Source organism: Pituophis catenifer, unplaced genomic scaffold, assembly GCF_029215685.1.
Source record: "Pituophis catenifer annectens isolate HBS135680 unplaced genomic scaffold, rPitCat1.0.hap2 SCAF_9, whole genome shotgun sequence".
Lineage (NCBI taxonomy): Eukaryota > Metazoa > Chordata > Lepidosauria > Squamata > Colubridae > Pituophis > Pituophis catenifer.
Genome location: NW_027256889.1, coordinates 31471155 through 31485784, shown reverse-complemented (window position 1 = coordinate 31485784; position 14630 = coordinate 31471155). Strand labels below are relative to the sequence as shown.

At 44.2% G+C, this 14630-nt stretch overlaps 1 protein-coding gene across 2 annotated transcripts in view; it reads left to right on the top strand.

The window, feature by feature from the left end:
* GRIK3 (glutamate ionotropic receptor kainate type subunit 3) overlaps nucleotides 1-14630 on the top strand; it is a 377710-nt gene that overhangs the window by 292593 nt on the left and 70487 nt on the right. For both annotated transcript variants that reach the window (XM_070950070.1, XM_070950072.1), the window contains exon 8: nucleotides 4743-4850. In XM_070950070.1, the coding sequence (XP_070806171.1) occupies nucleotides 4743-4850 (108 nt within the window). The remainder of the gene's footprint in view (nucleotides 1-4742; nucleotides 4851-14630) is intronic.

The window sequence follows — 14630 nt, the reverse complement described above, 5'->3', positions numbered from 1 at the left end:
GTTTAAGAATTCATTCTTTATCTTAATATCTTTATATTTGTTTGGGGTTGCCTTTCTTCCATTTCATCTTTTTTACTGTACAGCAATCTTGCTCCTCAAAACTACCACCTCTCTCTTTTCTTTCCTTCTTACTTTCTCTTCCCCCCCTCTTCTTCTCCTCCTCTCTTCCTCCCTCTCTTACCCTCACTCTTACTCTAATTTCCCTTCCCTTCCTCCCTTCTCTTCCTTCCCTGTCTCTCCTTCTTTCTTCCATCTCTCTTCTCCTTCCTTCATCCCTCTCTATTGCTGTATCCTTTTGTGCATTACTCAGAGGGCTGAAAAACTTATTTTTGACCGGTCCTCGCACTTTTGACCAGTCCTCGCACTTACGACTGTACTCACATTTTATGTTTTGCGCCCTATCTTGTCACTGTGGTGAAGACAAGTAGTGGTGAAATGACTGACACAGTTGTTAAGAATGCCGCAACGGGCATAAATGTGAGGAAGTTCATAAGTGCAAGGACCGGTCAAAAATGTGAGGACCAGTCAGAAATGACTTTTTTCAGCCCTCTGAATAGTCCCTATGTGCATATGGACTAGTCAGAAGGCTGAAAAAGTTATTTTTGACCGGTCCTCGCACTTTTGACCAGTCCTTGAACTTACGACTGTCCTCACATTTTACGTTTTACGCCCTATCTTGTCACCATGGTGAAGAGAAGTAGTGGTGAAATGACTGACACGGTTGTTAAGAATGCCGCAATAGGCATAAATGTGAGGATGGTCATAAGTGCGAGGACCAGTCAGAAATGACTTTTTTCAGCCCTCTGAGTAGTCCCTATGCACATAGCCATGCCCACCCGGTCACATGACCACCAAGCCACACCCCCCAACTAAGCCACGCCCACAGAACCGGTTGTTAAAAATATTGAATCCCACCACTGTCCGCAACCCCATAGACCACAGCATGCCAGCCCCCTGCCCCCTGCCCATCCTCCACCATCTCCCAGACCTTGCCCAAATTCATGCCCAGTATTTATATATTCATGTCAGAAGCACCACAATTAAAATAAGGCATACTATATGACATAAAATTGAAAATGTAAAGTACAAGATTAAAATATGTACAAAATAAACAGATCTTGCCCAGAAACTAGCAACATTGTGTTCTGCCATGCCCACTGATGCCATCTAAACCATCTCACCCTCTGCCTTCTCCTTTTGCCTTCTGTCTTTTCCAACATCAGGGACTTTTCTAAGGGTCCCCTCTTCTCTTTTGGTGGCCAAAGTATTTGAACTTCGGCTTCCAAAATGGCCAAAGGACAGTCAGATTTGATTTTCTTCAGGATTGACTGATTGGGTCTTCTTGCAGTCCAGGGGACTCTCTAGAGCAGGTGTCAGCAACCCGTGGCTCCGGAGCCGTATGTGGCTCTTTTGTCCCCCTGCTGTGGCTCCCTGTTGGCTGAATCCACCACTGGCTGGCCCCACCCCTTGCCCTCCCCTCCCAGTCACTCCTCGCCTGGCCTGAGAAGGTAAGGGTGACAGTGAGGGTTGGAGACTCGCTCCAGATTCCAGAGCTGGAGCAAAGCACCCCTGTACTTGCCTCCTCTTGCAGGCGCTTCTTCCAGCACCTTGTTGGTGCTGTGCGCACCTCGGTTGCTTGGGGAGATGCGTGATTTGCTCTCTGCCCTGAGACACTGGCCCACCCTGGCTGCTCTCACTGCCGCTGCTCTCACCGCTGCTGTTCTCACCACCTCCATGACCTGCCCACTACTCTGTGCAGCACCTTGCACAGCACAATTAAATTTAGCACGCTTCACAATGGGGGTGACAGCGTCCCCTCCTCCTCCTGGTGCCCATTACGACATGAAGCATCGGCTGCAGCCAGGCCAGGCCAGTGTCTTGGGGCAGAGAGCAAGTCATGTGTTTTCCTGAGCAACTGAGGTGCGCACAGCACCAAGGGCTGGAAGAAGCACTCATAAGAAGAGGCAAGTACAGGGATGCTTCACTTCTGCTCTGGAATCTGGAGCGAGTCTCCATTTCCTGCTGTCACCCTTACGTACATTTATCTGGGAACCTGAAATGACTCTTGATTTAAATCATATGGTAAAAAGCACCCAAAGAAGAAGAAAGAACAACATCAGCAAAGGAAAAAACCCACCAACCCTCACCTTTTTTTGGAAATAGTTCAAGAGGGAACACACGAGAGAGAGGGAGAGAGGGAGAGAGGGTGGGAGGGAGGGAGAGAGAGGGAGAGAGGGAGAGGGAGAGAGAGAGAGAGAGAGAGAGAGAGAGAGAGAGAGAGAGAGAGAGAGAGAGAATGAGAGAGAGAGAGAATTGTTTCCCACAGAAATGAAAACACCTCACTGGGGAGGTGTCATGTGACTAGGTGGGAGTGAGTGACGTCGAGTTGGCCAACGCCCACCCAGCTTTTGTGGCTCCTGGTGTTTTCTTTTCTGTGGGAAACGGTCCAAATGGTTCTTTGAGTGTGTCAGGTTGCAGATCCCTGCTCTAGAGTCTTCTCCATCACTATAAATTTTCAAATAACAGATTTGAATAAAAGGTATACACTTTCATAAACTGTAGCTGCCTGTCACAAAGGCTTATGCCTTTGAAAAAATATGTTATTTGAAAACGTCCTCCTGACTTAAAGTTCTGCATCCAAGGAGTGCCTACGTTAAGGAAGAATGCAGATTTTTCTTTCATGTCAGATCATCAACTAATGCTCTTGTAGATCACAGGGCGACAGAGTTCAGTCACCTGGTAAAAATCAATGTTCCCCTGGGGAGCAGAGGAGAGGGGCAAATTGTTCCCCCACTGAAGGTTTAGAGGGGGTTCTTTAATGCCTTAACAACCCAATGCTCCCCCTCAATCACCCAAGGTGGGCTCTCTTGTCTTAGGATGTCATTCCAGTTTCTGGAATAATGGTCATTCTTAACTCTTCCACTACATCTTCACATTATATAAAATCTATCATGAGAACTGGACAAGTTACCTAAGTTGCAGGTAAGACTGCTGTGTTGTGTGGCCTCTCTTTTGATCCCTTGCCAGCTTCCTCAGCAGCTTCTTTTTTGCAGCTTCCAGCTCTCAGGTAATGCTTAGCTCTGGGTATCCACTATCCCAGCTGAAATCCTCTACTCACTCCAACCCAGTCCAGCCTTCCAGCCAGAAAGAGCAGAACTCTGCAATTGTCTGAGAAAGATTGACAGCTTGGAAAAGGCAATGCATCAGCCTCTTCCAAGGGTGTCAGCCCAGATCCAGCAGACCAAAGAGAGGAGGACTAAAAAGGTTCTTCTGAACTTGGAGGGCCAGAGGATTCCCCGTAGTGCACAAGAGGAGCAAGGAAGGGAAGGGAAACCCTTATAGGACTCAGGCCCAGTTCTGCTATGGTAATAGTGAAGTGTCTCTGTCATCTCCCTCTTTCTCATCAGCCCCTTAGGGGCCACAGCCAAGAAGTTTGTCTTGGGCCACTGGAGATGAACCTGCCCCTAGGGCAGAGATTTCTCATGTAATTTTTCATGGCTCATGTTGGACATCTTCACACCCATGGCCAGGAACATACAGAAGCATTTGACCAGCTTGGTCTTTAATGGATGGAGCAGCAGATACCACACCAAGGCTCAAAATAGTTTTTAGGTTGAGCGAGCCAGGACTGGTTGCACTAAATCTCTAGCCTCACTGCCAGTACAAAGCTACCCTCCACCTCCCCAATCCTGGCACTCTGCCTGCAGGATGGACCCAATGAAATTGCAGGATGAAGCCAGGGTGATCTTGGAGATAACATTATGGAGGGAGAAGGGGAGAAGAAGCACTGGCCATGACACCCCCAGTCCTTAATGGATTATCTGTATAACTCCAGAATGATTGCTGGTTTTGGAAGGAACATCTAGAAAAGTGGCCTGGGATGGCTTAGAAAGGTCTCCTTCAGGGGTGAAATGCTCCCGGTTTGGACCGGATCGCCTGATCTGGTAGCAATGGTGGCAGCCGAAGAGGCTGTAGAAAAAAAATGCCTATAAAAGCTTCTGGCGATCCCAGCAGAGTTGCCTGATTGTCAGAAGCTTCTAAAAGCATTTTTTTCTGCAACCTCTTCAGCCGAAGAGGCTGTAGAAAAAAAAATGCCTATAAAAGCCTCTGGCGATCCCAGCTGAGTTGCCTGATAGTCAGAAGCATCTAAAAGTATTTTTTTCTGCAACCTGTTCAGCCAAAGAGGTTGTAGGGAAAAAAATGCCTTTAAAAGCCTCTGGCGATCCCAGCTGACTTGCCTGATCGTCAGAGGTTTCTAAAAGCATTTTTTTCTGCAACCTCTTAAGGTTGTAGAAAAATGCTTTTAAAAGTAAAAAAAAAAAAAAAAAGTTGACCATGCCCACCCAGTCACATTACCCCCCACCACCATCAAGCCATGCCCATAGAACCAGTAGTAACAAATTTTAGATTTCACCCCTGGTCTCCTTGCTTTCCCTCTAGGCTGTCTCACCCAAAGTTCCAAAGAGTTTTCCCCCTTCAGGGCTCAGAGCTCAGCAATACTTCATCATTCTCTCCAGTGAACTGGAAGCGGTGGGCATCGACGATTTCTAAGGGGCAGTGGGGGTGGTGTGGATTTCTCCAGTTTTGCGGAACAGGAAGCAGTGATGGGTTTAGCAAAGCTAAAAGAGGGAACTCACTTCTGACTTATGCGCTAGGTGCAAAGTTCCTTTATGCCACATGTTCATTGCCCCTCCTTTCCTGGTGCCACCCCTACCCACTGTTCCTTCCTCTCTGTCTTTCAGGCACAGTGGGAGGGCTTAACGGGACGAATTGCCTTCAACAAAACCAGCGGGCTCAGAACTGACTTTGACCTGGACATCATCAGCCTCAAGGAAGATGGGCTGGAAAAGGTCAGTGGCTTCTTTGCTTGCTCTTCTCTTTGCGCATCTCAGGAAAGTTCTTGGGAGCTGCCAGAACCCCCCTCTTGAGCAGCTCCAAAGGGAGGAGGATGTGCTAGAGTCCCAACAGAAACAAATACCCCCCACTCAAGATGGTGGGCGCTACTTTGTTGTGGGTTCCTTGCATGAGTGGGGGCTGGGCCCAACTTGGGTTCCGGCGCTTCATCTTTCCTTAAAGCTTTTTGAACCAGTTACATTTTTTCAGCTTGTCCAGCTCCATAGTTCATACTAGCCTAAAAGATATAGAAAATATTATAGAATCCTAGGGCTGGAAGGGACTTTGGAGGTCTTCTAGTCCAACCCCCTGCTCAAGGCAGGAGACACTTTACCATTGCATTCAAATGGTTGTCCAACGTTTTCTTGCAACTCAGGCCTTGAATCAGCAGTGAATGGTTTGGCTAGATTGGTTGGAAGACTCTTGCATGTTTCTTAGGGGTGAAAGGAGGCAGCCCGTCTCTCTCTCTTTCTCTCCCTTCCTCCCTCCCTCTCTCTCTCTCACACACACATACACCAGTTAGTTCATACACACACACACATACCATCTGGCAATCCAGCCTAGGTCATTCAGGGGAGTGTGGCCCTTCCCTGGCCTTTCAAGGTTTCATGTGGCCACACCAACCAGCAGTTGTGGATGACCCATTGGTCCTGGAGGCCCATGATTTCCCTTGTGTCCATTGGGGATCCTGTAGTGGTGGCCAAGGTAACTGTGAAGGAAAAAAATCTCCCTTGTGACATTTGGTGCAGGGTCACTTTTCTGCATCTCCTTTACCACAAACAGTTTCTGAGGGCAGTAACCTGAAGCTGAAAGACTCCTCCCATCAAGAAACAAACATCATTTGTTCGTTTTCCTTGTTTCCTGGTTGTTTGTGTCTCCTGCAGGCTCTCACCCTCCTCCTGAGTGTGTGTTTAGAGCTTTTTCTGAGCTCAAGAGAGGCTTTAAAGTGGCTGCGTCAAATCTCAGAAGAGTGGGGCATGACGGCCTTGTCAGGATGTAATGTGAATTAATGGCATCCCAAATGGAATCAAATCCCTGTTGTACTTGCGCCTTCTGTTCAGTATTTTACATTTGCTAAGGTTTTGGGTTTAGCACTTTCTTGCCTTCTGCAACTTGCAGATTGGTAATGTCGTATTCTGTGCTCTTGAGTTACCACAGTTAGAGGAATCGTGTTAGGGATTTGCAAAACAACAATGAGTGCAATCAGCTTTCCGGCTCCTGCAGAGATGGCCTCATCTTGCTGAAGTCATCATCACTGAGGGGAGTGGGAATCTTGGTGTTTTGCTTCCCATCAGACCCACTAGTCTTCACTCCCATTGCTTATTGTCAGATAAAGGGGAGGGGGTAGTTCTCAGATAAGCAGCAAATCAAAAAGTGTTTTCAGTAAACTCTTTCATTGTATTGCTGTTCATTTCTTTTGTGTGGGTTACTGTATAAACAGGTGAGTTGTATAGTATTCTAAAATAATATTTTAAAAAGAAGTTTTTGAATATTCTGTATTTTGACTGGGACTGGATCCTTCTGTCCATCTGAGAAAATGGGGAAGAAATCTTTATGTTCTGCTTTCTTATTTCTAAGCTTTATGGACATCGACGATGTATCTCCTAACATTTTAGAAAGATCATTTGAAGTCATTATGCACACATTCCACATTTTCTGCAGCACACAACTTGTTTCAAGGCTGAACTGGAGTCTTTGGATGACACCGGCCTGCTGGCCCCCAGATGATTTCACCATTCCAATCTGTGTGTGTGTGTGTATGGGGGGGGACCAAAGATAAAATGTTGCCACAACTCATGAGTCCAATATTTACATCTGACACAATTACCAAAGGCTAGGGTTGGTTGTGATGTTGCAACACATCTTTCTTTCTTTTTTCCCCCAACATGCTGATTTTCAGCAGATACCTGTGGATCTAAAATTTCTCTAGTTGAGGCTGGGGGGTAGGGGTGTCATTTCATTGCATGTTCAAGCAAAGCCACCCAGCAAAGGAGCTTCGTGACACAGCACAGCCCCCTTCCACTGAAGATAAAACCAAGCAGTCCCCTTGCTTTGCTCATCTGTGAGGCAGGGACAGCTCCCAGACAGAAGTATGCATTTCCAGTTTTTGCAAGGAAGCAGCCACCAAGTAAGTCAAACCAACCTGAACAGATCAAAGGGCTGTTCAGAAACCCCAGGATCCTCCCACTGTTCAGAATGAGGCAATTGACTGTACTCCGATTGCAAAAGCCCTGGTGACAGCTGAATGCAACAACTCTCTCCCTCCCTCGTAAGGTCATGGTCAACCTTTGCATAGCACTAAAGGTTGCTGGGAGAGCAAAGTGTTGCTTACCACAACCTCCAGAGAACTGGGACTTAATCCAGTGGATCAAGCTACCAGCCCACAGACCGAAAAGCCTACAACTAAAAGTCTAAAGCAGAAAGTCTATAAGAAATATATTTGTACCTGCACAAATCCTGAAGCATAAGATAGTCATAGCTAGTGATGTAGCGACCAGCAAGGTATGTTCTATATTTGTATTCCTGCCCATGGAGGATTCAAATTACACCTGCAACAAGGGCAAACTGATCTGATTCCTAGAGGAGAAAATGGAAGGCATGTCTAGCCACTCTGAGTCTCATCTGTGAAAAAGAGGAATTCCTTGGAAAGGCAGAAGTCTGCATTCAAACTAAATGCAGCAAGGAAGAAACAAATACAGGAAAAAATGAAGCCCATGGGGCAGACCAATGGCAGCATGTCACTGAAAGGACAAAAATAAAAGGAGAGGGTCCCTGCCAGTGAAGTTGAACAATCATTTGCATAACCTCCCTCTGTAAGAAAACACACCAGACATCTGGAGTTTCAGATATTCCCATGAGGAAGAAAAGTAGTTCAGACTGTCACAAAGAGGAGTCTGCTGAGATCCCCAAAGAGACATAAGTGGGTGATTGGTGACTCACTTCTCAGCAATTTGTAGACTGCACGACCTATCAAGAGTTGTGTTGTCTCCCAGATGCAAAGATCAAAGATGTGACACAAGGTTTACCCACATAATCAATCCCATTATAATCCTCTTTCATGTTAGAAAGAGTGCCTGAAAAACATATCAGGCGGCTATGAACAGCTAGGCAGGAAGGCAAAAGAGTTAGGAGTACAGATGGTGTTTCATCTATACTGCCAATGGAAGGTCAACATCCAATGAGAGTACAGAGAATTACCTAGAGGAAGGACTTTTGACAAGTTATTGATTGCACCTCACAAAGACTGGAAGAATGTGTTTGAGAAAGCTCAGGCTTGGCTTATCCATAGGTCTTTCAATTAAAACTGGAGGGGCAGGGAGACCAATTTTTAGGACCAAACCTAAAGCTCAAGTCCCAAGACAACAAATCAGACAATGTGGAAATGGGTGGTGAGAAGGAAGGGGCACTCAGGCATGTAACAGGAGATGCAGAAAGCAAACACTGGGTCAACCATAAAGGGCTCAGATGCCTGTACATTAATGCTCAAAGTATGGGGAACAAACAGGGAGAACCTGAGGTCCTAGTACCTGAGGACTGGTACGATATTGTTGCTATTACTGAAACTTGGTGCAATGGAACCCATGATTGGAACATTTTGCTTAGAAGGATATACATTGTTCAAAAGAAACAGAACCAATGCAAAAGAGAGGGGGAAGGAGTTGCACAGAATGTAAAGAACTACTATATCTCTACAGAAATACACAATACCAAGGATAAAGGCAGTTTGAAAGTATTTGGGGGAATATTAGGGGGAAAGGACATAACTACAGGCCGCCTAACCAGGTTCCCCAACATGTCTAGATGACAATTTTATCTCTCAAAAGATGGAAGGACCTAAAGGTCAACTATATTAGATTTAATTCTTACTAATAGGAACATAATGATTGAGGGAGTGGAAGTGGTAGGAACTCTGGGGGAGAATGACCACATCATACTAGAATTCACCATAATGCAAAGACAGGTAACTGAACAAAGTTAAACTAATTTTATCGACTTCAACAAACTAAGAGAGAGAATTGGAAGGATGGGAATCTTAAAGGGAAAAAAAGTACAAGATGCTTCGGATACTTTGAAAACAAGATAATAAAGGCCCAAACAAAAACAATACCACAGCAAAAGAAAAATAAGAGGCTCCAGACAAGGCTTGCAGGTTTGTACAAAGAGCTCTCTGACACACTGAGGAGCAAAAGTACCAGCAAATAGTCCAAATCAGGGGTGTCAAACTCAATTTCCTTGAGGGCCACATCAGGGTTGTGTTTGACCTCAGAGGGCCGGGGGCATGGCCGGGTGGGTGTGGTCATGGTGGGCATGGCCATGGTGGGCATAGCACAGGACTTGTGGAGGCACCTGTGGTGGCCAAGTGCTAAGGCAGGACTTCCCTGAGACCCTCCCTCACTCTCATTATACAGGAAATCCTCGAGTTACTAATGTAATAGAGCCTGCCAATTACATTCTTAACCTGAGGATTTGTTTGATTGAATCACATTAAATGAACATGATCACTCCCTGCTTTCCCCAATGCATTTGTTAATTGAATGCGCAGGTCATTAAATGCACATGAGGTATCTCAGAGTGGGGAAGAGCACGCAGGGCCTAATGCTGGAGCAGGCCATCCAAAGCCTCCCCCAATCCACTGAGATACCTCATACTCCCCTGGGGTCCCCACAATTGCTTCCCCACCCATCCTGCCCTGCCGTATCTCCACAGACTGGGCCTGCTTTGCTAGTCTCCCAGATTTCACTTACTCCTCCCCACCCCATTTTCCATGGAATACTTACTTTTCGAAGATATCCAGAGCTCCAGAAGAGACTCACCCACTGTAGAGAAGCTAAAGTGTTTTATTCATTTATTTATTTTATTTCGTCAAGCATGTATTTTATGACAGATACAAGTGTAAACTTAATTATAAATACATGAAAAGGATACAAATAAAAGAAAACATTAGGACAGGTATGGCAGGCATGCTGGTGCACTTATGCACGCCCCTTAATTCAGATGATGGTGAAGCTGTAAGAATGTGAAATGTGAGGAAAACATTTTCACCAGTAAACAACTTCGGCTGGGGCCATGTGGCCAGCAGGCCTAGGCCTGAACTGGGCCACAGCAGCCTCCTGCTTCAGGGATTGAACCAGCAGCAGCAGCCAATCAATGAGGAGCTTGCTTCCTTTGTCTCATTGGGCTGAAGCCCCTTGTTGATTGCTGCCAAGCCCCAATCCCTGAAGCTGCTCATTCGAACTAGCCAGTCAGCAGCAAGCAGGAGGCCAGACTGGGCCTAAACTAAGCCTGCAGGCCCTCATGGCAGAGAAACTGGTCTTTTACTCGATGGGGAAAACTGTTTTCCTTACATCTCACCTTCTTACACCTTCATGGGGTTCTGAATAAAAGACTTTGGCTTCTCTGCCACATGGGTCAGCCTCTTCTGGAGCTCTTCAAAAAGTAAGTACAGTAAATCCATGGGAAATGGGATGAAGGGCCCTCATGGCCCATTTTTGGCAGACAGAGTGCTGCTGGAACCCAGGGAGGCCAAAAATGAGCCATGAAGAGGCCTCACAGGGCCTCACAGGGCCTCCGCATGGCCTGGTTTCGGCCGGGAGAGAGCTGCTGGAGGCCAGGGAGGTCAAAAATGGGCAGGAGGGGGGCCACAAGCACCCCCGCCACCTGTTTTGGCTGGAAGAGGCACCATGGGCTGGTCCTTTGATATTTCCAGGCTGGCCCCATGGGTCAGATTTAAGCACCCCGCAGGCTGGATTTGGCCTGCAGGCCTTGAGTTTGACACCCCTGGTTCAAATCTACAAAGACGGAGTCAGGAAGGCCAAGACTCAGAGTGAACTTGCAACAAATGCCAAAAATAACAAAACACATTTCTTTCAATATGTAAGGAAAAGAAGAACATCAAGGAAACAGTTGGTCCACTAATGGGAAAAGATAGCAAGAAGGTGACACGCAGCAGGGAAAAAGAACTGTTTAATTCCATCTTTGCTTCTGTCTTTACACAAAAAGAAAAAAAGAGCCCAACCTATCAAAAGTAGCACTGTGGAATACAGTGTGGATTACAAAAGGAATACAGATCAAAATAGGCAAGGAATTGATAAGAGAATACTGTCTGCTTTGCATGAGTTGAAATCTCTGGGACCAGATGGTTTACATCCAAGTGTACTGAAGAAGCTGGCAGATGTGATCTCTGAACCAATGAATGAAATCTTTCAGAGCTCCTGGAGCTCAGAGGACTGGAAAAGAGCTGACGTGTTTTCAATCTTCAGAAAGGGTAAAAAATGTTGAAGCTGCAGGAACCTTGGGGGAGGGGGAGTGATCATACAATTTGGAATTTAACATTATGCAAGCACAAGGAATGAACAAAGTCAGACTAGAGTCTTGGACTTTAATAAACTAATTTCAATAAACTTAGAGAGAACTTGGGAAGGATTCCACAGATGAGAATCCTCAATGGGAAAACAACTCAAGAAGTTTGGGAAATTTTGAAAAGTGAGATTATAAAAGCCCAGTCTGGCATAATACCAATGAAGAAAAAAAATAATAGCTCTCAAAAGAAACCAGCATGGCTGCATAAAGAACTCTCTAACAAATTGAAAAACAAAAAGGATAAGTATAAAAAGTGGAAAGAGGGGCACATAACTAAGGCAGAATATCAGCAAATAGCCCGAACCTGCAAAGATGAAGTGAGGAAAGCTAAGGCTCACAACGAACAAAGGCTTGCGACAAAAGTAAAAAATAAAAAAAGCTTCTTCCAATATGTTAAAAACAAGAAAAAAGTCAAGGAAACAATTGGTCCATTACTTGGAGAAAGTGGCAAAAAGGTGACTAGCAACAGGGAGAAAGCAGAACTACTTAACTCATTTTTTGCATCTGTCTTTACACAAGGGGGAAAAACAGTCTAACCTATCAAAAACAGCACCACAAAAAACAGATTAGGAACACAAGTTAAAATAGGGAAGAAAATGGTAAGTGAGCACCTGTCTACCTTAGATGAGTTCAAATCACCAGGACCAGGTGGATTACACCTCAAGGTTCTGAGGGAACTGACAGATATGATCTCAGAACCACTGAACTATATCTTCCAAAGATTCTGGAGCACTGGGGAACTGCCAGAGGACTGGAAAAGAGCTGATGTAGTTCCCATATTCAAAAAAGGAAAAAAATAGATCCAGGAAGCTACAGACCTATCAGCCTGACCTCAATATCAAGGAAGATTCTGGAAAAGATAATCAAGCAATGAATCAACGAACACCTAGAAGCAAATGAAGTAATAACCAAAAGCCAACATGGGTTTGTCAAAAACAGATCATGCCAGACTAATCTTATTGCATTCTTTGACAAAGTGACAAAATTAGTGGACCAGAGGAATGTTGTCGATATAATTTACTTGGACTTCAGTAAGGCATTTGATAAAGTAGACCATAACTTACTACTAAATAAAGTAGAAAAATGTGGGTTAGACAGCATTACCACCAGATGGATTTGTAACTGGCTGATCAACCGCACTAACATGTAGTCCTCAATGGAACTGCATTTACATGGAGGGAATTATGCAGTGGAATACCCCAAAGCTCTGTTTTACTCTTCAACATCTTCTTCAGTGACTTGGACGAGGGAATAAAATAGAATAGAATAGAATAGAATAGAATAGAATAGAATAGAATAGAATAGAATAGAATAGAATAGAATAGAATAGAATAGAATAGAATTCTTTATTGGCCAAGTGTGATTGAGCACACAAGGAATTTGTCTTAGGTGTATGCTCTCAGTGTACATAAGGAGAATAAAATACATTCATCAAGAATAAAAAGATACAACTCTTAGTGATAGTCAAGGTTACTAATAAGCTAACAAATTGTACTAGGAAACAAATAAAAACAATATAATTGAAAGATACAAGCAACATGGTTATAGTAATAAGTGGGAAGAGATAGATACTAGTAAGGAAGAGAAGAATAATAGTAATACAGTTTTAGTAAATTATTTGACAGTGTTGTGGGAATTAGTTGTTAAGTAGAGTGATGGCATTAGGGAAAAAACTGTCCTTGTGTCTAGTTGTTTTGGTGTGCAGCGCCCTATAGCATCTTTTTGAGGGTAAAAGTTGAAACAATTTATGTCCAGGATGCAAGGGGTCTGTAAATATTTTCACAACCTTCTTTTTGACTCGTGCAGTATACAGATCCACAATGGAAAGCAGGTTGGTAGCAATTGTTTTTTCTGCAGTTCTAATTATCTGTTGAAGTCTGTGTTTGTCTTATTTGGTTGCAGAGACAAACCAGACAGTTATGGAAGTGCAGATGACAGACTCAGTAATTCCTCTGTAGAACTGAATCAGCAGCTCTTTGGGCAGTTTGAGCTTTCTGAGTTTGCGCAGAAAGAACATTCTTTGTTGAGCTTTTTTGATGATGGTTTTGATGTTAGGTGTCCATTTTAAGTCTTGAGATATGATAGAACCTAGAAACTTGAAGGACTCTACTGTTGATACTGTGTTGTCTAGTATCTGATGTGATGTGATGTGATGTGATGTGATGTGATGTGATGTGATGTGATGTGGAACTCATCAAATTTGCAGATGATACTAAGCTGGCAGGTATAGCCAATACTCCAGAAGATAGGCTTAAGATATAGAAGGATCTTGACAGAGTTGAATATTGGGTACTATCTAACAAAATGAAATTCAATGGTGAGAAAAGTAAGGTTCTACATTTAGGCAAGAAAAACAAAATGACAGGTACAGTATATGTCCGTGATGGCATGCATGCCAGAGGTGGCACACAGAGCCTTCTCTGTCACCAGCTGCTCTTATGGTTTCAAGCACATGCATGCATACCGGTCAGCTGGTCTTTGGGTTTCTGGCACTCCGGCATGCGCATGTTCCAGTTTGGGCACTCGGTGCTGAAAAGTTTCGCCATCACTGGTATATGTGGTACCTTGATTTATTTTATTTTATTTTATTTTATTTTATTTTATTTTATTTTATTTTATTTTATTATTTTATTTTATTTTATTTTATTATTTTATTTTATTTTATTTTATTATTTTATTTTATTTTATTTTATTTTATTTTATTTTATTTTATTTTATTTTATTTTATTTTATTTTATTTTATTTTATTTTATTTTATTTTATTTTATTTTATTTTATTTTATTTTTGAATTTGTATACCGCCCTTCTCCCTGAGGACTCAGGGCGGTGAACAGCCAAATAAAAACATCAAATACAAATATTAAAACACATTTAAAAAATATATATAGATTTGGCCCCATTAATTAAAACGATAAACAAAACAAAACAATTAAAAAACCCTTAAAAAGAAATTAAGCCAGCCCGGCTTGTTGAAAAAAGAAAGTTTTAAGGGCACGGCGGAAGGCACTGAGGTCATGGATTCTCCTTATCTCAGGGGGCAACTGATTCCAGAGGGTGGGTGCCCCCACAGAGAAGGCCCTCCCCCTGGGAGTCACCAGCCTGCATTGTTTGGCTGATGGCACCCCGAGGAGGCCCTCTCTGTGGCAGCGCACGGGTCGGTGGGAGGTCGTCGGTGGCAGTAGGCGGTCTCGAAGATAGCTAGGCCCTATGCCATGGAGCGCTTTAAAGGTGATAACCAACACCTTGAAGTGCACCCGGAAGACCACCGGGAGCCAGTGCAGTTCACGCAGGAGCGGTGTTACATGGGAGCGCCACGCTGCTCCCGTCACTGCCCACGCTGCTGCGCTCTGGACCAGTTGGAGCCTCCGGGTGCTCTT